We start from the raw sequence: 24,020 nt of genomic DNA on the forward strand, positions 1-24,020 counted from the left end.
AAAGAAGTTCTGCTCCTCATTCTTAATTCTTTCTAGGACCAGGTTTAAAATAGTCGAAACAGTTCTTTCCAAACACCTCAATTGCTGTTGTTGATATTTAACAAGTGTTTGAACATGAACGAATTCAAACTGACAGGTAAAACCCCTCAATGTTTTGTCAACATTGTAAAAGGGTTAATAAGAAGACATATATATCTAGCTCAGTAACCACAGTAGCTGGAGTCAGCCACAGGTAAAATCATTAAATGACTTGTTCAGGATGCAGTCAGAAAAGAATTAACAATTATGATGAAGCAAACCTGGGTTTTGTATTTAATATTTAATTGACTAGGATGACCATTACGTTACAGTGTATGTAGGCTTATGTGAAATGTGTCCTACTGCTGGATGACATTCTAATTTACAGTGCTTATAAAATTAGCTAGGATAGCTACTGAGAAGTAAAAAAAAAAATCTCGTGGACATGCATGGTCCCTACTTTATCACAGACCTTTCTAACAGTCTCAAGCCCAACAACGAACACAAAGTCTAGCTAAAGCTTTTTTCCATTTTTCTTTTTCACAGGTAGAGCTGAATAACCACCTCCTTTATCTTGCATTCATGTCAAGTATGTATTGCCATTTCTTTCAGCCATATGCAGCAAGTGTTTGATACTTGGTTTTATTGCAGTAGTTTGCCATTGTTGACCCACAATGAATTTGTGGTTCTTCATGAAATCTAGATCTTTTTCTGGTGCTCTACTAACATTTTCCTCATCTTCTGTCAATGCATTAGAACTTTCCCTCCTAGTTATGTACTTATTTGAGCTGAACTTAATCCTGTTCATTTCAGACTGTTTCTCTTGCTCAAAAATGCCATTTTGAGTTCTCCTTCTGTATTCCAAAGTGCTTGGAATGACTTCCAGCTTCATGTCATTTGACAGATTTTTAAGTGTTCTCTTTAGTCAGTCATCTAAATCCTGAATCAAATTATTAAATTGCACTTGATCCAGGCCAGATCATTCCCCCCTCCATCAAATTCTCTTCCTAATACGACAATAATAAATACACTTTGAGAGCACAGCTGTCTGAAAAGCGCGTTCACCTTGTGTTCATTTCATTAGGCTGGTAGTCCTTAGAGGCAGACAACACCGCTGAGCAGATAACATGCTGTGGCTTATTTTTCTGTCAGTCCCAATTGGAAGCTCTCATGGATGACATGCTGCCTATGAGTCCTAGACTGGTCTGGGTGACCATACTGCTCCTAAAAAGACTTAGAGAATTTAACCAAGATATGTTTCTCCTTCTCTTTTCTCCTATGTAGTACAAAAGATACTTGTCATAAAAGGAAATCAGATTAGTTTGACAGAATGGCTCTTAGATTGATGTTGGCTATTTCTTTCCATGATATTATGTTGTATATGCTTGTGAATTGATTGTTTAATCACTTTTGCTAGTGTCTTTCTAGGTAGTAAAATCTAGGAAGTAATTCTACAGGTTTTTTTTCCTTTTTCTGGGTTTTGAAAAGAAAATATATGTTTCCCTTTTCTTGTCCTTGGTACTTCCTTTGCTGCCCACAAATCTTCGAAAATATTTACTAATGGTTTAAAGATTCATTTAATTAGTTCCTTGAATACTCTCTGCGAAATTTTATCAGGCTTCATTGATTTAAACACATCTTATTTATCTACCGTTCTTTTCCAAATATGACCTCAGCTCCTAATCCCATAGTTAAAAATAATGTCATAGTGACTGCTCAAGTTAAACTTTCTGGTGAAGGCTCAGATAAATAAACCATTGACTACTTGAACCTTCTCTACATTATCTGCTGGTTTTTGTACGCTTCTTGTTAGAGTTAGCTTGCATATACGCTTTTTTATGGCTTGAAGCTCATACGTACTTACTGAATAAAGCAAACGTTTTCAACTGTGAGAATTTGAAACTGGATTTTGGTGCTAGATCTAAGGTGTCCTTTGGCCAAGTATTCCTGATTAGTAAAGAGAAACGTTGCACTGGCCCCTGTTATTTCAATGGCTCTGCAGCTGGCACAGTAATTTTCAAGTCAGTTGGACTACAATCATGTTTTATAAAACATTTTTAAAATGTGGTCTATGAATCACAGCATCACAAATTTGTTTAGAAGAGAGTTAACTCTTATGGAACAGAATTCCTATACTATTTAGCATTTTAAAGATAATACCTGGTATCTTCAATTTCATGTGGAAATGAGTTGGCAGCCTGTGTAGGTTAAGGCACAAAAATGTAATAGTCTCCTTTTGGTCTGACTCTACAAGTCTGTGTGAATCTTCTGAAAGTATCATTTTCAGAAGTTCTGCTGTCTCAAAGATAATGCTTATCATCACACTGCACACATGTTTGGAGAGCAGGGAATGGAGTGAAATTTTCTGTATTTTTCCCAAGTAGAGTTGTTTTGAAAAATCAGCTGCTCTTTCTGACGTGTGAACTGTACTATTTAATGTGATTCCTCTGAATTTACCAGTTCTGCAAAAGAAAATCAGAAAGTTTCCAAGATTAGACAAATTAGAAGAAAGAAATCATAAGGTGAAAAGGCCATGCTTTTACATCTAGCCTATAAATGATGCGGCAAATTTTTGTGACCTGGCTTAATGAAAGGGTTAAACAAAGTGTTATACACTGTTTGCTGTCTTTAGGCATTTGTTCTGTATCCATGGACTTATTTTAATGTAAATAGGCACCTCAACAGCTGTGTCCCCTTAAGCACATTTTATTTAGCAGCTGGGTTATACACGTCACTTGGCAGCCATGGATTTTCAATTTTTCCCCGTGCCAAGGGGGCAGCTGGAATAATTTGAGTGCTCATTAATTTGGGAGAAATATGAGCTGTGTAAGTCAGACAACGTGAGTCTTCTGTATGGTGTTGTACAAGGATAAGCGGATCAGGGTAGAAGCAATTTGCCCTGTCCCAAGGGGGCCTTCGTTTTTTAATAAGCTGGTTATGAAAATTCTATTTCTTTGCAGTTTAAAGAGTCTAATTAGAGCCTGTAATTTCTCTCGTATAACTGGAGTGGATGAAGGTTAACGTTAGGCCTCCAGAGTCTTTTCACATTCATTTACAGACTTAAATCAGGTAATAGTTTGTAGCTAATTAGAACAGTGTATTAAATATTTAGTTTGACTTGACTTAGCTGTGAGAACACACGGATGCTGTAGGGCTACAGAAGTGATAAAGTAGAGCTAAATTTAATTTTTAATCAAAAATAAAGGCTGTATAGTAATTTTAATACTGACTGGTATACTATATACTATGACAGTCTGAGCAGCAATTGCCTTCAGTTGGTTGAAATGTCAAGATAAAGGAATACGATGTCCATTTAATGTCCTTGCTGCAACACTTGGATGGTTCAAACAATTCATGGTGTACATACACAGTGTCTGAAGGATTAAATGTTTTTTAGCATAGCAGACAGTTTTTATGTAAAATCTCATTTATTTTTCTATCCACTAACTCAGCATTTTCAGAAAGACTTACTTAAAGAAATTGTAGTGCTTCTACTCACAGGCAGTCCGGCAATAAACACACGTTCCTACCGGAGTTTGCCAAACAGTGGGTCTGCTGTTCCGTCAGAGCAGTATCTGCATTTGCAGCTTTTGCTTTGGCTGATTTTTGGTTTCAATGAATTAGTAAGGTAATCTTAAAATTCTATGTGCAAACTTTTTTCCTGTTCTTGTAAATAAAGCCTTCAGTTTTATTCTATTATGCTCGTAATTTGCAAAATTCTTTGCATTCTGTGAGCAGACCTCACTACAGTTTTCTGTGCTTTATGAAGTTATAAAACTTTTCCAGTTGCTGCTTGGATTTCTAGAACTTGAACCTTTTGCCACTGAAGTTAGTATAAAGTCTAACATAAAATTCAGTTGTAGAGAACCAAACATATGCTTACAAAGTTGAGCTCAGTACCACATTGACTTTTACCTAGAATGGTTGGTTCAAAGCGCAGGCAGGGATTTACATCTCCTTGTACTGAAGGAAAGCTTGCTCAAGTCAAGTCTGCATGAAAAAAGACGGGTGGATGATATCCTGAGTCATGAAATACAGCAGCTCACTTCAACACAATTCTATATGGCTTCCATGAAACAGATCACATTTTATTCAACTGGGCTGCTCTCAGTCAGAGCAGGAGTGTCTGTGGTTCAGATTTTTCTGGCTTTGTTTTACTGGTTTGGGTTTTTTTTTTCGTTGTGAGAAATTTATTCTATAAAACAATTTTGTTGATTAAATATATAGCATGCAACTAATGCTACTATCCTATACCATATAAAATGGCATTGCACAGATGTAGCTGGGTGGACCTACCAGAGAGCCCAGAAGGACCTTGCATATGATACCTTTTCCAATTACCCTTCTACAGTTCGATGTCTACCAAATAATTTTGACTTTGGTGACAGAATTTAGTGCTCAGACAACAATTGCATGCTCTGATTTGACTCTTATTTGTTTGACTATGAGTACCTTGGTACTGTTGTCTGTTTGCTTGGATGTTAATGCCGCCGTAGTTTAGACAGGAGTCTCAACTGCTCATCTTCCTAACCTTTCCCACAGTTTCAGTGAGCTGATTTCTTATCCCATAAACTGAGTACAGCTCCCCTTTGTCTTGCCTGAAGGCTCACTTACATCCTCAGCAATTGGTCCTGATAGCAGTGAAGTCCCTCGTTCGTTTGTGAACAAGGCTGTGGATCTAAAAGTGGAGTAATAACAGTGGTGAAATACTTCAAAGCGAAAAGGGAAGAATGCTGATAAAGGGAAGAGGTGAACTAATACTTGAGACAAAATAAAGAAGAAATATACTGTCCATTTGACAGAAAAAAAGACAAAAAAGCATCGGTAAGCTCAAAATAGTCAAGCTTTTCTGGCTATAAGCTTGTTCAGGCCTCAAATTCTTGGCTCGCGATCTGTACCTTTAATCTCAAGTTTCCTCTCCAGCATTTTTTGGATGCTAGAAACTCCATTACAGATTGGTAGAAAATCAGTGATAAAACTTCTGAATATCACCTTATTTTGTTACACTGCTTTCCCAGTTGTCAATTTTTATAAAATGGTTTATGACTGCAATAATCCCCTCAAAATCAGCTGTTATGGGAGATAATAGCCGGTTGTCAGAGCATTAACCACCCTTGACTTCACTTTGGGCCATTACGTAACAAAAGAATGAACCGGTGGTAAGGTTGCCAGGTGTATTAAATTATATGATGAATTATAGAGATTCTGTAGTGGGGATTAGTGTCCAAAAGAGACTAGTGGAGATTGCCAAACCCATTATCTGATAGGACTGCAGGCTGGACAAAATCCCAAGGGTGAAAGGCCAGTGCTTTATCCATTATGTCATCCTCTAATCTGTGTCTGCACCATGCACAGTGGAGTATACTGCAAATGAGTTACCATTGTTCTGTGCTACATCCTGGAACTACGTAATAACAGCAGTGGAGACGTTGGCAGTATTGGGTTACTTAGAATTTAGTCCGATTTTGACCTTTTCTGATGGATTTTTGCAAAAAATATTAGTTCATCTACAAGAAAGCTAAGTAGTGTAGTAGCAGAAATTATGTGAGCCTGCTTTTTCCACAGAAGCTTCAGTTAGATCTGAGAAAGTTGTTTATGTCATGGTTTCTGCTCTAATCCCTTCCCCTCCTCTCCATTCAGACAAATTAATTTGTTTAGGCCGCTATTTTGCATTTAAGGAAGAAAATATCTGCTCTACATTTCAGCAAATCCACTAGCATTTTGAAGAATGGCAATAATAGGTATAGTTGGATTATCCTGAAGTAGTTCATCTAGGCTCGGCTGTTAATGGTTTGCAATGACTGATCTGGAATCTTGCCTATCAGGACTGGAAACAAACATTTCTTTAGCTTTTCAGATGAGAGCACAGAACTTATTCCTAGCTCCAATAAATAGTATCATATTTTACTTTGAAATAGTAACATTGTTATGATAGAAAGCTGATGTCAGGTTATTTTTGAAAGTTATAAAAGTGTGAGTTAAAATTTTCCTCTCCCTCTACACCCCGTATAGTTGAACTCATTTTACCATGGCTGGCTTTACCAGTGGAAGAATATAAAAAGTAGAATAAATAAAATTTTCTAAAACTCGGTAAAATATATCTAAAATAGTTCTCCAGTAAAAGTGTGTAATATATACACAATATTTGGAGGTGCTGTATAAAGATTTTATTGGCATTCTATAGATATATCTGAAATATTTATAACACACTTAACCAATTGGTCTCAAAGTAATTTGTAAAGGTAGGAGAAATATTATAGCTTGTACTGAAAGTAAAAGTTACAGTGAAGGTAACAAGTTGCTTTGTTTCGTATTTTTTTTTCCAAGTAATCAGAACTTTTTGAAAAGGTGTCTTTGGGATGTCATTTTCTAGACATGGTCTCAGCCCAAAAGTTTAATATTCTCAAAATCTGTGAAAATTTTCTTTGCTGAATTAGCTGTTAAACTGCTAAGAAGAATTTAGTACATTCAAGATATATACTGTTGCATTACACTTTGTACATTATTGGTTGCTTATTTAACATTATTTGTACGTGCTGCACACTAAGCAGGAAAGATAAGCTAGGAAGAATTAGATGATGCTTAGACTTATTTTGTGGGTTTTTTGTTTTGCTGTTAAATGCCAAATCTTAAATGGTTATTTAATACAAACTATTTGCTCTCCCAAATCTTTACATGTAATTGTTTAGCGATAAGATCTTGCTGTGCCATTCAAAGCTCATCTGCCTGCGAGGGAACTGATCTTGCTGTTCTCTGTGACCAATAATTCAGGGTGTGTAGAGCAGCTAGAACTTGTGTCCCATGTGAAAGGCCTGAGATGCCTTGTTCCTTTCAGAACCATGTCAACCATCAGACTCCTTTAGGGAAGCAGTAAGCCTTGTGCTAATATGGTGTTGGACACTTTCTCATCACCTGCTCTATCCCTGCACAGTGTAATACAGCATAATCTCATCTTCCTCTGCTAATAATATTCCTGATGTATTGGGTGAATTTTGACAGTGAGAAATTATTCTTCATAAATCTTGAGTTGCATTATAATTTTCTGTAAATCAACAAAAGATGTCAATACGTTTTCAGTGCCAGAAGAAATATCCTCACTCGATGTCTCATGTAAAACATGTAGCTTCTTTGAATTTTCTAAAAGTGACCCTCAGCAGCCCTAGACCTAGAGGGTGGATCTAAAAATGTTCCTTGCAGGCGAGTGTGACATAGTAATGCTGTCCCCTCACCACAAAGGAATAAACTACAGCATCAGTTTGCTTTTTTCCTGCATGTATTTTCCGAGGTAGGTCTATACAACGAGCTGTTGGGGATGCGGATGTTTGGGAAAGCAGGGCTCAGCTGCTTGATGATCCTCAGATAAATTAAGTGTTTTTCTTTGTTACTGTTTTTGCTTAAAACATCTTGTTTTCCAGTTAAATAGACCTATTAAGTATTTGGGGTTTGTTTCTGTTAACTGTCCCATCCGTATTTAGGGTACAATGCACAGTGTTTCAGATATCACTATGCTAGAAAACACTGTCATAAAATTGTCTGGGTACAGTGTGCAATTGCAGGAAGGAGAAAACATGACGAAATGTATAAAAACAAACTTTTCCAAAAGAGGTATTTTAAATACTACAGGAGAAAGATTAACAATGAAGAACCTTTTACAGAGTAACATAGTGTTTAAGGATTCAATTTCATGAGGTAATGGCTTCCATTTCATGGCTTCCTTGCACTAAGTGCAACGTAAGTTGAGTCTTTCGGCACCTTACAGGGTAAAGGTCTCTAATAGGGTAGAAGGTATTGTAGTAGTGCTATCTTGCATTGTATCACAGGGCTTTGTAGCCCTCATCGGTAGAATTTAGTGTGCTCATTTAAAGCATTGTCTTCATGGAATTTCCTGCTAACTTATCAATGCAAATATACCCTTAACTCATTTTTTTCACCGCTTCATAATAAGAAAAGAACTAAAATTAAAAAAGCTACGAAGACATTCAGGGATAAGGTGAAGTTTGTAGAGTGACCTTGTATTTCTACTGCTCTTTTCCCATGCCTGTTCGTTGCCCTGTATGTTATGCCCTTTGCAACAACCAGATACGCTGGAGTACACTTGGAATTCGTGTATTATTTTCAGATTGCTTTGTGTGTGTGTGTGTAGGTTAAAGTTAGGAGCTATAACACATCTCAAAAATCAATAGATTTTACAAACTCAACATTTTTCCCTTTTTGGATTTGGAAAAGTTACTTGTGCAAAGACCTGTGGCCTGTTCAGATTTTTTGCATGTGAATCTTACTGATCTTGATGAATGGATCCAGTATGACTCTCAAAACCCTTTATGACTGCATCCACACTGTTCCTGACAAGTGTGGCGGGGTGATGCCATCTCCTTAACACCGGGACCAACTGCAGCATCGATTTCCCCTTTTGCCATTGGTGACTTCCGAGGTAGACTTGTACAAGAGGATGCTGAAGAGAGGAATAGGAGGATGAGGCTATGTAAGGAAGTGTGATATTGAAGACCAATCTTGAAGTGGCAACAGGCACAGTGTAGTGTTGGGAGGAAAGCAGTGGAAGCATAAGTAAAACCTCAAGCTTTTTCTACATTTGGAAGTAAGTTTAGGTTACTTACTTTTGGAGTTTGAACCTAAAGAAGACATCAGAAAATCATAAAGCAGCAGGACCCCAAGGAAGAGAAACCAGTTATTGAGGCTTAAAGGATGAAGAGTTTATAAGTTTATCCTGGGTAACTAATTTTAAGACTTTTTCCATTATAACAAAGGGTAAGAAGAAATGGAGCATGAAAAATTCATAATCAACAGAACGAGAAGCTGGTTTGAAGAGACAAGTAATTTACAACATAAAACTGAAATAGAAAAGAATAGAATCAGAAGTTAAGCCTGGCAAATTAGAATGCGACATAATTGTCAATTCTGCCACCAAAAATTACAGCTTGTAAAGTTAACTTTTGCTTCCCCCCCCCCATTTTATTTTGTTACCTCTTGGTAGACTTTCAAAGAATGGGGAACCTCCCTAATGCTATTTTTCTGAATAGAAAAATGGAACTGCCTGGAAGGGATGCACATGAGAATTTCAAAATGAACATTTTTCTTTCCACCTTAAGCTCTGCTAAGTTTCCCTGTATTCTTCCCCTGTGCTCTCTTGATTGTATTCAAAGAGAGGGAACCAGAACTTTGCTTTTTGTCAGCAACAGACTTTGAGAATGTAGCTCTGGGGTTGTATTCAGAGGAGTGGCATCAGCTCTTAATGAAAATTATTAATCATTCTGCTCTGCTTTTAATCAAAGATAAACAAACACTTAAATATATATATTTTTTTTTAATATACTAACCTGTGTAAATGTTCAGTGCCTCTTAGATAACACATGAATATGTTTAGGCAGAGTAGGAAAAGAAATGTCAATACAAAAATGAGTCGTCTTTTTCCCGGATGCCCATCTTCACTTTTCAGATGACAGTATGCAGCACAGGTTAAAACATGTTAAGGGAGACCAGTGATTTTTCTTTTTGAAAAGTTCTATTAACAAGTGTAAGAGACCTAAATAAATGGCAGCCTTTTTCATTATTAGGTTCACAAAATTCAGGCAATTAGAGAATTGCTTTTGTGAATCTTGTATTACAGCATGTAAATCAAATCTGGACCAGCTCTGGTCTCATCTGCTCCTACTGTCACTTTCTTAGCTGTTGATCAAATGAAAATCAAAGTGCTTTGATCAGTGTGCTGCTGAGACTGTGGCAAAGACCAGAATGTTCAACCATTTGGGGGAGTCTTTGGATAGGGTAATATTCAAGTGGGGAATCAAGCATCTTGAACAGGATGGTCACATGCTGTCTAGATGGTAAGGGTCCTTGCAACAGTGTCTTCAGCTGTGTTGAGTGAGATGCTCTGAATTGCCGTTCTGCTGAATCTTTATTTCCAGCTGGCCCGTGGTTGTATATCCCTACTCCAGCACAGGGATGATTCATTGCTATTTATTACCTTAAATTATGTACAAAACATTTCCTAACTATATTGAGTATGTTCAAAAGACTCTCTTATGTGACTGTTCCTCAGGCTTTCTACGATGATACTGTGCAAATATCTTTTCTCTGTACAGTTTGGTCAATTCTACAGCAGGAATTGCCTGAAGAAGTCTCTGGGATGGCCAGATTCTCCAACCAAGTCGCTAATTAACACTTTGAAGTATACAAATAGTGCCTATCGGGTAGTCTAGCCATAGCATGAGTTGCCTGGGAAAACCTCCAGGGCTGTCCCAAATCCCACCTTGAGAGCTCCTGTAACAATTAAGCCAGCTCTTTGTGGTGAGGCTACTTAAGAGTTCAGGCAATCACTTAGTCTCACATTGCTCTGTTGCTCCCAATCAGCCCATTCGCTCATCTATGCAGAGACTAGCTGGGGCATGCCTTGACCACCATAACTTATAACTATGGGAACTTGAATTTCATCCCTATATCTCAGTTATAACTTAAATTCCATAGCTCCTGCCACAGGACTATTTTTATTTCTTGCTGAGCCAGAAAGGAAAGACTATTTTGCTGAAGGTGTCTGTGAAATAGTTTGCAGCTGCAAACAGAGGTCTGCACTGGCAGCTGCAAGCAGAAGTCCCGTTTCCCCTCCCACACTGTATTTTAAGTTTCTGGAAATACTATTTTACCAGCTGTTTGGCATGAAGATATGACTTCACAGTTCCAGTGTGTAGAATCTTGCAGATTGACTCGTCTTGCTTAACATAGATAGAAGAAGGTCCCCATTCTCTTCGCTGTGCTGCTAGTTAAATGAAGTTTGAGAGGTGAGGACAGTTCAGGGACTGCAGCTTAGCCCATGCATAATGGATGAAACTGTTAAGTGGATATTTCAGATGAAGTGGTTAGCACTGAAATAGCTGTCATTTAAATCATCATTCTTAGGTTTCCTCACTAGTGGTTGAGTGTATGCATCTCTGAGATTTTATATAAGCCGTCTGTCCAGAGTTTAAAGGTTCAAACTTCAGAATATTCCCTAACTGTAAAAGCAAGAAACTTACTTAATAATACTCTCTTATTTTTAAAACATTGAGGGGATGCAACAAAGAAGAAAGAGCAAACCACCTGTGTAATCCAAATCATGATCTGTGCGTAGGTAAGGCAACAAGAGTGTAAAACAGAGACTGGAAAACCACAGAGAAAGCAAGTTAAAAATAATGATAACATATGCAGTTAAATATCTACTGTTGATTTCAGTATTTTACTCAGTGTAAGATTTGTGTTCAGTTTTGTCTGAGCTACTGAGCTTGGTGGTTCAATGCCTTAATATTTAATTCTGCTCTGTATGTGGGAGTAGTTACCAACACAACTTGTGACAACTGTTGACATGTTGTGCTGCTTCTCACTAGCTCGCTATGGACTAGTGGTTTGGACCAGAATCCACAATCTCGCACGTAGAAGCTGACCGTCATAAAATGCACTGTTGAAATTAGTCTGTTGCTTAATATGAATAGGATTCTACAGTTCAGAATCATGTGAGCTTATGCAGCAATCTTTTAGTAAGAATAGTCACTGAATGGAGTGCTCTTTCCCAGCGGTGATCCTTCGGGTTCAGGAATGAGACCTAATAACAAGGTAATATATGGGAGGTTTCTACAGCTGCTGTTTTAAAGATAATTAAAATACATCAATCTCAAATGGTACTCTTTGCCGTTCAACACCCGCCTTAGAAAAATGTAGAAAAATGCGAAGTGAGAAAGTCACAAGCTCTATTAAAGATTCTAGTTCCACTGTCCTTTCAGTTTCTGTAATGTTACTGTGGAGCTCTCCGTTTTCTGTGGACGTTGGCTTAAAAAAATGGCACGTCTGTAGGAGCTATATACTGTGCAGGAATAGCAAATGTAGTTCCAGAGATTATAGTTTTTGCTCTTGGAGTAAGCTTTGCTTTGCATTCAGTGAATCTGACAACATCTACAATTTTCTTTTTTGTAGATAGGATATAACAATTCGAAAGTAGTGCTTCTGCCTGGGAATATTTCCTTTCTCCCCAGCTAACAGTTCGTGTTAAGCCTTAATATAGTTGCTATCATATTTTACAGGTCAGACATTGAAAATATTTTGATTCAGGTATCTCTCTCAAATATCTTACAAAGCTTTCAAAAGTATCCAGAACTGAAGGGTTCTCTTTCTGTCATATGTTTTTTGCCAGAGAGGTGCTTACACCCTCTGATGCAGATTCCTTCTCAGATAAAAATGGTCTCTTGATTCAGTCGCAGCGCATGGATATTGAAAGGTATTTTTCTCATTGGGCTTATACTCAGTTAGCCAGAGCATATGTAGACTATGTAAATGTTGTTACTGGGTCTTCTGGGACTGGCCCATAACAACTTTGAATTTATTCAGTCTGCCTTGACTAAAATGTTCTCTTCATATGGATTTGAAAGAATTTTCAGTGTCCTACCACTAAGTGTTGTACCATAAGATACAGATATAGGTGTATCAGTGTATATGGATGTATATAGTCTATATTCTTATTAAAGCTCATAGTTTCTATTGTGGTGTTTTCTTCAAGGTCCAATACAAACCACAGAATGAGACACACTTTATACTTCCTCATTTACTGTAAATTATAGAGATTTCAATCATATGCCTCAGTACTATATATATTTGTTAGTAGACTATACGATATTAGTGCTATATCTGGATTGTTTGAATAAAATAGACATTTCATGCAATCATTTTGCAGAGCAGAACTGCTCTGACAAAATTTCCATTCAGTTACTTCAGATGTACGAAGAAGGAAATTTGGTGGTCACCATTAACAGGTTTTACCTAACAGCATTCATCTTGCATCGTATCTGAGAATATGGATGGATATTAAATCTGGTACCTAATGTCCAGTCAATTTATGATGACAATTTCAGTGGTAACGGTGACGCAGCGTGTCCTGTTTTGCAGCATACGTAGCCCATCACTGCATAGGTCTTGTCCATGTGCAGAAGTTGAAGTAATTTGAACTCATCCTGCTAAATTAATATAGCACTTCTATAATATTAACTTGGTTGTATTTTTATGGAGATGCAGAAAACAGGTATATGACCACAGTAACTTTGTCCCTGTTTATTGGTATTATACCATGGACGGTACCAGCACATCCAGAATTATTTTTACGTAAAATACCTGTCCAGAATAGTAAAACTAGTATAAAAGGTATGTAGATCCAAGTTTGTTTTGAAAAATGGGATTTAGAATGTAGACTTATTCAGGCAAGTTTCAATTCTAGTAGTTTATTACCCAAGTCATTGCTGTGACCTCTGAAAACAGAGAATAATATGGCAAGCATTTGTTCTGCAGAATTATTTCTAAAGTGAATGGTTAGGCACTCATGAGTGTTTTCCACTGCAAGCTCACAGTGAATTAACTTTACACTGGTGGGTTCAATGAACTGATCAAATGAAATTTTTAGAAGTAGAGCTGCAATCAGAATTGTTTGCCATCAGAGCCGATTTTGAGGATTTTTCTCGCTATTCTGAATAGAGTATTAAACAATATTCATAATACCTATTAATGTATCTTTAAGGTCAATGTAACAGAAAAACTGTAATGTATCAGTGGCATTATTTTTAACTAAAATACCTTCCTGTGACCTTACATAGTTATTTTCTCATGAAGCTACTAGGAATAGTAAGTCATTGTATTAACTAATGAGCGGTATAGAAAAGGTATTTTAAAACTATCGTTTACCTTATATTTCATTTTATAAAAGATTTTATACTTCATGTTGACTCTGGTAAACATTTATATAACATGCATCGTGAAAACTGCATAGAGAAAACTACACAACTCATTGGGATAGGGAAGGAAAGCAGCACTTAATAAACTCCGATCACTCATCTTCAGTGCTAGCTCTCTACTTCTCTAAAATCATTAAAATCCTTGCAACAGTGTCACAGAGGCAGCCCGTTCCTCGTGATGATCTCTGATACCAATTTGTTGAAATTTTATTTTTTGTAGGTTTCATGCAGTTAGTTTGCTGTCTACGCCTATTATCGTGCTTGCTGCTCATCCTGTTAGATAAGGCTGGTCTCCTTTTATTAGGAACACAATGTAGTTTGATTCTTTATAGATTAAAGCAGATCATTAAATAGAAATCTCTCAGATGTCTTCAGTCTCATCATAGGCTATAGTCGAGCATCATTTTCAGGAAGAGTAACCGTGACAGTGATTTATGCTGTATTTTGAGGATATAAATATCACTGTGCCCTTTCACATATGTTTAGAGAATAAAGATTTTCTTTATTAATGCTTTTCGTAGCCATCAACAAAGCATAAAAGTACCATTCTTTTGTTTAATGCTGTGCTCTTTAGTCTTAGAGTAGGATTATGCATACTGTTTGATTCAAACTAATTAACAACACTACACAATCAGTGTGTATACTTTTTAAACGATATAAATCATGATTGAGTTCTATGTACGTTTTGTGTTTGAAAGACTGGGAGAAGTTTTGTGTTTGAAATCTGGTCTCTAGGCATGATAATAATGCAAAACACCATGTATGCCGAGAAACAGGATCTGGCCATTAAGAAAATGGACAAAAGGGCAGTGAGGGAATATAGTATCACAACTGACAGCAAAGAGGGAAACTTCCAAAGACATTTTAAAGCTTCTTCTATGAAAAAAACCTATGGGAACTTAATATAAAGTTGGTATAGTCTACAAATAATTTCTTTTGTCTCACTGTGAGTGAGAAAAAAGTGCTAATTGAAAAAACTGAGAAATTCAATGCTTTGATTATTTTTTTAATTGCAAATTAATTAAATTAGAGGTCTCCATAAACTTCTCACATCTGACATTTCTTTCTGTGTAATTAGCTTTCTGTATAATTTAAGCGAGTCTATTTTGTGAATGTGAGACCCAATCAGCTATTGAACAAAATGTTCCAGGGAATATTTTGTTGTGTACAGCTTTTTAATGATGATAACAGAGTTTCTGTAGAAAAGTTTGGATAATGATGATTCTATTAAGTATACTGATAAAAAGATAAAAGGATCTGATGTGGGGTTTAGTTATAATTTTTAGTGTTACAATACGGAGTTCATAATTTTCTTTCTTCTAATACATAATGATGGCCCCATGTTTGCAGCTACAGATTGTCAATTTCCAGTCCTAACTTCATCTATTTGTTTTATCTTCAAAATCCACAAAATGTAGAACAAGTTATTTCATTAGAAAATCAGTCAAATTTTTAATCTCTTGTGTAAAATATTGCTAATGTCATAGAATCATTTAGATTGGAAGGGACCTTTGAAGATCATCTTGTCCAAGCCCCTGCATCCAACGTTTCCAAAGTATGCCCTTCTTCTCTGCCAAGAATTTTTATCTGGGCAGAATTTTAAGGAAAGCGGCAATTTTCTAGGATTTCTGGACGAAGGTCTCTGTGTGTGTGTCTGTTCATGCATACGCATAGACCAGCTGCACAGCTTTTTGCACAGATATTTCTGTATGGGAAATGTGGCAACCCTGCACGTGATTCTGCTGTTTATCAGTTGGTAGCACAAGTGCCACCTGTGGGTACCTGTCTCTAAGTTGACAAAGATGCTGTGTCATATGAACCTTGAAAACTGAGGGGAATTTGCTTCCCTGGTGTTTCAGATCCTTTATGTGCAGAAGTACTTGCTAATTAAGGGCCTCTTCCTCCACACCATAGCAATTTTCTGAATTCGTAAGTGCAGAACAGATTTGTCTGAAACATACCGTTTTGCCTGGTACCCCAGTGGTTTTAGTTTATTCTCACTTACACTTTAACCATTTAACCATAACTTTAGTTAAATGTCAGCTATTAAAAACACCCAAAGAGATCAGCCGTTCTGTTACATAGAACAAAAGCCACGTTTTCGTATGAAGACATTACTGGCAGAGATTTTTTTTTTTTTTTTTAAACCTACTGCGCTGTTTAACCAGCGATACTTTCTTAAAAAGGGTCTCTCCATATGAATTACATGTCTGTATAAGTTTTAAATGCAGTATTAGTTGACTTGATCTTTTGCATTGTCCTTTCAGGTTCGTATTTTTACCTATCTGATTGGAAGAGAAGCTGCTTTTGCTGATAACCTGAAGTGGATGGCCTGTGCTAACAAAGGTTAGTTAACCTTCAACTGTGAAAGCCTTGTTTTCAAAACCCTATTACTGAGCCTTCCCGCATATCTGACCCTTCTACAGATACGGTGTCACTGACAACTAATCAGAGAGGATGGGTTGTTTTTTTCCAGGAAAGGAAAACACTTATTTATCTTGTAGCATAAAATTTAAAAAGAAAAAGAGAAACAAAAAACAATTTGAATTTTTTTTTTCTTAAAATATGTGATCTTAAATTTTTGTTCAGAGAACAAACTTCGCTTTCAAAGCATTTGTTCTATTGTAGCTGTTTTTACTCAGTCAGAGTTAGTGTGGTTCCTAAGAACATTGGGTACAAGTCCTGTTGAGTTAGGCACGGTATGTAAAACACCAGACATCCTGTCCCTTGAGGAACTGACAGTGTAATTGAAAAAACAGTTTTATATTCTTTAAGGAAGGAGCATTAAAACATGTAAGATGCTGAGATGCTACAGTAAAAAGATTGACTAAAGAAGAATGATTCAGAAAAAAAACCCAAACCCTAATTAATCTTCAGGTTTTCCTTTTCCTTTCCTCTTGGGGGAAAAAAAAAAAAAGTTCTTTTTTCTGTTGTGCCACATTACATTATGATGAATTGCATCAGGTGCTATCCATTTAGTCATTATTTCTTTAACTACCGTTATGTCCAGCTGATGGAAATTACTTAGTTTGAAGTCTTGTCTTAATCAGCTAATAGTACACCATAATTTAGTTTAAATAATAGTATAAGAATCCTTTGAAGCATCTTTTTGAAGACAATTTAATCAACAAAATCTTTTAGCTTTTTAGCCCAGCTCTACAGATTCATAAAGATCTAAGTACAGCAACTCAGAAATTAGGACCAGGCAATAGAGACTGCCTTAGTAGATCATCTGGTCCATGTCTTCCTTATTCCCAGAAGGGGAAAAGTGGTCACCTTTGTCATTCTTCAGGACTACTTTGTTCTTTTCAGAGCCATGTTGCTTTGAGTCAGAATCTTACTCACATGAATCAACTAAACAGCTTAATGTCTGTTTCTTCTATAATTTTTTTCTCTCAGTTTAATAGTTACAATACCTGCTTTCTGATAGCTTACAATGCAAAAATCTCCTACCTCTAATCAGTAATTAAATACTTTTTCATAGCTTTGAAAATCACAATTGGAAACAGCGTAAGTCCTGATGTAAGACAGTATGGATTTAGATCTTTTTCTTACAGTTTTCAGCTATGGCTCGTCCATTTTCTTTTAGTGAAATGAAAGACTACAGCACAACAGATGAGGAGCGTAGTGAAGCCCGGCTAAAGATTGGCTGAATGGCTGGACTGCGGGGTACTACTTGCATGGGTGGGTCAAAGTATGTTGTTGTCACTGAGGGTCAATGACCCTCAAATCAATTTTCCTTGCAGTGATTTTCCCCTTGGAAGCACAACATAGATGAAGGCTGTTTGCAGAGTTTCCGGTTGACTGGACTGTGGACAGCAGTCCTTTCCTTCCAAATGGGTCACAGGGGAAATTCATACCACCTTGCAAAACTTCTTTAGCTTCTAGATCCTGATGCTGAAACCTTGAAAAACCCCAAGCATGTTTTTCTGTTACATTTTTATGTATAAGTAGGGCATATCTAGAGGGAGTTGGCTTAATGAAGCAAAACACCAAACCATTTTAAATACATTAAAACATTCAAGAACCCCAAAGTCCCTCTAGAGCAGTTTGTGAAATTTGCAGTGGTTTACTCTTCTGTATCATAAGCAAGTGCACGTAAAGGAAAAGAATAAAGATTTACTGAGATTCTGAAGTGAACAAAGGTAAAAGTTTCCTCGTGCTTAGCGTGCATGTGCCAGATTTTAAAGTAAGCTGTAAAGATAAAAGAGAGGAGTTAATGCATTACTTACTGACAGAACAGCCAGGATTAAACTTTTTTTTCAGTAAAATTCTCTATTGCATTAGTAATTTGACAGCTTCTGTTTTAATGATTATTATTTTTTTAAATTTTTATTACGGATCATCACTGTGGTCGGCATATTGTAAAATGGACAAAGGAGAGGATTCATCACTGCAAAGGAGCAGAGGCTGAGAAAGCAATGTAGAGAAAAACGCTTTGCATAGCGGAGGTCTGCGTGCGCCTCTCTAACTGCCAGCAGAGGACAGATCGGCCCTGAGGCGAATTGTGCCCCAGCTGTAGCAGTTTATAGAGTATTGTATGAGCAGAGGAGAGCTGCACACAGGAAGCCCCCGTCACATCCAGTCCCATTATTAGCACGACCCCAGCACCTCCTGCGCTGCGGGCTTTTGTGGGGGGTGGCAGGCAGCCAGTTACAGACACTGTTCACCTGCTCGAGAGGCCTCGTAGGTGGGGGGGCAGGGGTATGCTCCATGGGAGTTTTACAGCTGCAGTGAAACAATGAATTCCCTCCTTAGTCCCGACCCAAAGAGGATTTTTTAATTCTGATATTTTACTAGTTGCAAGAATATTGCATCTATTCTGCACACTGTCCAGAAAACGAAAAGTACTGCACTCCATGTAAAAATCCATTTGGAGGCATTTTGAAAAGTTACCAGTCTAACGGCAGACATTTTAGAGAAAAACAAGCCACCCAAAAACGTTGCAAGGACTGCGTAATATGGAAAGGCAGCCCGCTTGCAGAGCATAAGTGTCTGTCTTTAACCACTTTATTATACATATCTCATGCTTGTCATTACCAAATCTTACCCATTTCCTTCATGAATTTTTTCCTGCTGGGGAGGAAAAAAAAGTAGCTCTGACTGCAAGGGGCTCTAAGGTGGCATAATTCACACAGCAGGGAGCTGAGAAGCAGGTGTTAGAATGCTAAAATTTAGGGAGGGGTTTGCTGCTATTGCTTACATGGCCTCAGCAGCTGTGCTCAAGAACCTCAGAGCGTGTCTTTATCTGATGATTAAACCTTGGTATAGGAAGAGCAAGGTTTTTAAATCCATGGGGTACCTCTGATGTCTAGATAAGAGAGATAAATTTAGCAGTGTAGGAAGCTAATTCCTGTGAGGTTCGACATTTGTTATGCATAGCTACTAACACATGAATCATCAAAAAGTCTAAATATACAGTGAAAATGAACTAAGAGGATGTTACCTAATGCTGTCCCTAGCCATAATATAGTAACTTTTGGTAGAGTTTTCCCATTAGGAGAAGATTAAAAAATAAATATTAGAACAAGCATTGAAAATATGGGAAATATCATTCACGTAGCTTTTGCAGTTCCTTTCACTTTGTTGTAAAGAAAGCTAAAACTTAAGGAAAACAACTTTTTGTAGAAACAAAGTAAATAGATGAACCATAAGGTCACAGAAGATAGGTAACTGTTCATACTACATGAGTTATGGGAACCGTAAAATCACTGTAGGTTTTTCTAATGTGAGCTACAAAAGCACAAACCATATTTATAAGGCAATAAACCGGACAAAATCTTCAATGCAAGAAAGGAACTCTTCCCAGAAATTACAAATGAAACCCACTCCTGAGATCACATTATAAAAAACCTAGAGAGAATGCATATGGTTGTGTCTTATGACACCATCTTCATCTAAGTCTTGTCTTTTGCATATCTTCAGCAGCAATTTTTACATTTCACTAATCTCAGTTATTTGAAGCAACCTGATTAAAAGGAATAAAGTCTCTAACACACTCTTTCTTTCAACTTTTCATCTGTTGCATACTGATATGTGAATAAATCTGTGAAACACAGATATGATTAAAAAAATAGGCTTTTTTCACACTAATCCCTTTCTCTTCCACTTGCTGACCTTGACTTCTTTAGCCGTCATATTCACTGGGAAGGAGCACTGCATGGCTAGCCTGCAACTGCACACATGCCAGTATGCATGTGCTGATTTACCGTCTGGCTGCTTCCGAGCAGGATGCTCAATGTCACTTCTTTCAATCTCGGGGTAGTCACAAATTTCACTTGTCTTTGAGACCTTTATTTCTGTTCTAAGTTTATATGAAATTGATTCAGACTTACTCACTCTCTCTCTTAGTCTTAGGAAATGAGGCTAAAAACTGTTTTCTCTATTGTGCAGTTTAGAGATACAGTTTGCAAATACTACAACAACAAATAAATACTTCGTCTGTAGCGTGCTGCCTGGAGAGTTCTGTGTCAGTTGTGATATGACAGCACGCATTCTCAGAAATACTACAAAGAGAAATACCTGATGTAATACACACCCATATGAAGAATAGTTACAAATAAGTGCTCAAGTAGGTGTCTCTGCTCATGTTGGCTGTACCTGGTCCAGATGGATCTCTTCTAAATGAAGGAAAAGAAGAAAAGAAAAGAAAAAGAAAATATTCAGCATGGTCAGTGTCTTGTAACATGTATAAACCTGTATGGCACAACACTGAATTCTTTCAGATTGGGTTCTGTTTTCTGTTTCTTTTTTTTTTTTTTCTTTTTGTTTCAGTAATCTAGCTAAATTTTTTCACTTGAAAACCTGACATAAAAACATTTCAGGAGGCAATCAGAACTCATTTTACAGCAAGGTATTCTTTATCTCAAAGGTAATGTATAGGCTGTGATTAAAGGATTTTCCAGGCATAGACATCCAGGAGCTTCTTAAATGAGTCTTTAAATGAGTCTTTAAGGTTTTGATTTTAATGAAGTATGACATTAAAAAGTGTTAACTAATTGTGATTTCAACCTGTATGGGTAAGAAAATCCTGCTTGATTAAAAAAGACCTTTCTATCAGCTTAGATACAATACAAATTTTTTCAAGTAGTTAGTCTTCTCTGACTTTTCAGGCATTATTTAATATGCTTTTATATATTTTTAAAGTGTTTAAGTGCAGGCATTGTCCTACTGTTCACTGTACACTACTCAGTGCAAGCACCAGTAATTTTGCACACTGTTGTAAGAGAAGCGCAAGTACTGGCATAACATGCATGAAACATTTGAACAGTGCTGAATATGGCCTCTGAATATTGGTTCTGTCTTAAGCTTTCTGAAATGACACATGCCAAAATTCAGGCACTCTGAACTGCTTTGGAAAAATGCAGGTCATCACCTGTAAAATGAGTGATCCACACAGTTCTCAAGTATTTTGAATCCTTGATTAAAAGCATTATAAACCACAGTGTGTATACATACATACATACATGTATATATATGATTTATGAGGCTCTCTATGTGAATAGCTCATATTGGCAAATAATCATATTTTGACTATGTATTGACACTTCAGCCAAATTAAAAGGACCAGATAGTGAAGTGTCCCTTATTACTCATGGGAGGGAGAAATCCATACTTTGACTTGGGAGACTTAGCGGTCCCAAAATTGGAGCAGGCAGCATTTCAGAAAGAGTAATGTACACATTGCTTTTTCCCATAAGTGTTCTAATCCAATACGTTGTGAAAGTACACTATAATTTTCTTTTTTTTTTTCACCATATACATGGAATTCTGCTTTCTCAAGTACAGATTTCCTAATTAAACCTATGTCAATCATTTTACTCTACGGCTGAAAAAGCTTTCAGAACCTTAGACAAAAAGTAGCCCTGTTTTGAAGCAAGAGTTAAACCTTGATAGTATATGTAGTAGTCAGTTAATGTCCTCACACAGTACTGGACTTAATAGAAAAAAATAAAAGATCAGATAAATAAAATTCCTTAAGCAGAATATTGAATATTTGAACAGTATGAATACTATAATATGAGTATGAATACTCTACTAGGAATATTTGAGATCATAGTATAATCAAATTAGTTTAAAAAAACAAACAAACAAACAAACACCACCACTGCTTTTTCTTATTCAGTAAAAAAATATGCATTAAGCTACTACTATGACTTCTTTCATTTTATAGATCTCTGCTATAAAATCTGTTCTTACACTGTGTCTTAATTCATACATAGAGGAAATGTATATAGAAACATCAGTTTTGTAATGCATGAATTATTGGCAGGTGTATTGAATCAGAAAGTTCTAACATTCAGACTACAGAGTGCCCTTGCAATCTTACCAAAATTGGCAATAAACACAGCTCAAAAGTTCTTTGCAGCTGCCATGTTTTCTGCTGAAGCTTAATATTCCAGTGCCACAAAAGTTGTGATCTTGTCAAAAGACTAAAATTGTAGCAAGGCCTCTTTCATGAAAATTCCATATTGGTCTTTTCTCATTAAAGAGAAGGAAAGTATATGAAGGGGAAGTGATGCATTTAAATAAGGCCTGGTGAAACTGTAGCCTTGAAATTTGTCAGTCCTTCGTCACCCTTGCATGATGGGGGCTCCAGATGCCAAGTTTGTGATGTATAAAGATACTTGACATCTAAGCACTGAAAAGGAAGTGGTGACAGCTCAAATAGCTGTAGCCTCTGCGGTTCTCAACGCTGTCAGGTTGTAGGAGATGTTTTAAAGAATTAACAAAGCTGTGATCACTAAGCCAAGCAATTCTAGCTGTAGTCCACATTTTCTGCGACCTGCCATTTGTAAATAACATGTTGCTATTCTCTGATGTTTAGTCACATTCTATAAGGATGAGAATTTTAGAGCATGTGCAACTTCTGTTTTGTGACTGTAGTTCTAATCTGTAATGTTGAAACTCAACAAACGGGATGAGACATTGTTGGACAAAGTTAATACCAGTTCTAACTTTTAAAGTATGCAGCATTTAAAAAAAAAAAACAAACTTCTTTACCATTAAACAACAAAAGGTTTCTGGAAATAGAGAGTTTAGGACAGGCAGTGCAGTGGTTCATAGCAATATTGGGAACACAGTCCTTCAAGACTGGCCAAACGTTTCACAGCCTTCTGTTTTCACCAGTTATTACTGTTTGAGGCTGCTGCTTATGAAATGTTCGTTTTTTGCATTTCTTCTTTGGAAATAAACAAGCAGAAAACATCACAGAAATAAAACCAGTCCTACTCCTTGTTGCAGTCTTCCTTAATTTGTTCTGTCTGGTTTATAACTTGGAATTGTGTGTTTTCACAGGGTTTTTTACTCAGATCTCTACTTTAGCTGATGTTCAAGAGAACGTCATGGAATATCTCCATGTTCTTAGCCGACCAAAGGTTATTGACCAAGAGCATGATGTAGTATGGACTGAAGCATATATCGACAGCACTGTAAGTCTGCATGATAAAGCATTTAATATAGGCTTAGTGCATATAATGAGGAATTAGAAGTAAAACGGTTGTGATAGAAACACTAATTGTGCATCTGATTTCTGTTGCTGGAACGTGCCAATTCCGTGTAAGAATCAGGACTTGATATCTTTATGTTACAAGTAAATAATTCAAGATTACTGAGCTTTAGCAGGTATTTATACGTTGTAAATTACATAGAAAATAATGAAACAAACATGAGTAACAGCATAATTTTAAAATTTATGACCTCCAAATGTACATTTCTTTTAGTAATCAAAAATAGACTGACAAGAATCAGTATTTTTAGTATATAAAGGTGGGTCAACATCAGGGGGACAACTGTGATGTCTTGGGGAAGAATAATGAGAAGATTCTGCCTTTTAAAGTGGATTGAATGGGTGATATGCTAACAAAATTGTCATAAATATCCAATTTTAATTTGACATCCTTGTGAAACAGTAGAGTTGAAGCAGAACTTTCTGTTATGCAGTGACTGAGCGCTCATGATACTTCTGTGTCATTTGTGGTAAATCATTGTATTTGCAGATAAAGGTTGTTCATTTTCATGGGTTGGTCTGAAATAGCTTTTTATCTATTTTCTTATTATGTTTCTTTTGATCCAATTAAAATATTTTGGTTTGTATATTATCCGTTTGTAGCAAATAACTGTCATTTAGTGCAAGTGATGCCAAGTATTCAATATAATGAGTAGAAGATCACAGATGACTAGTGGCAAAGCTGTTTGTTTCTTTTTGTTTTCAATTTTTACTTTCATGAAGATGGGGAAAGG

At 36.7% G+C, this 24,020-nt stretch overlaps 1 protein-coding gene across 1 annotated transcript in view; it reads left to right on the plus strand.

The window, feature by feature from the left end:
* Positions 1 to 24,020, plus strand: part of CACNA2D3 (calcium voltage-gated channel auxiliary subunit alpha2delta 3) — a gene marked incomplete at both ends in the record, with an annotated part of 457,978 nt that overhangs the window by 273,363 nt on the left and 160,595 nt on the right. The window contains 2 exons of the mRNA XM_082321351.1: positions 16,046 to 16,124; positions 23,076 to 23,209. Coding sequence (XP_082177477.1) covers positions 16,046 to 16,124; positions 23,076 to 23,209 — 213 coding nt within the window. The remainder of the gene's footprint in view (positions 1 to 16,045; positions 16,125 to 23,075; positions 23,210 to 24,020) is intronic.

This window comes from Platalea leucorodia, assembly GCF_965183815.1.
Source record: "Platalea leucorodia genome assembly, chromosome: 9".
Taxonomy (NCBI): domain Eukaryota; kingdom Metazoa; phylum Chordata; class Aves; order Pelecaniformes; family Threskiornithidae; genus Platalea; species Platalea leucorodia.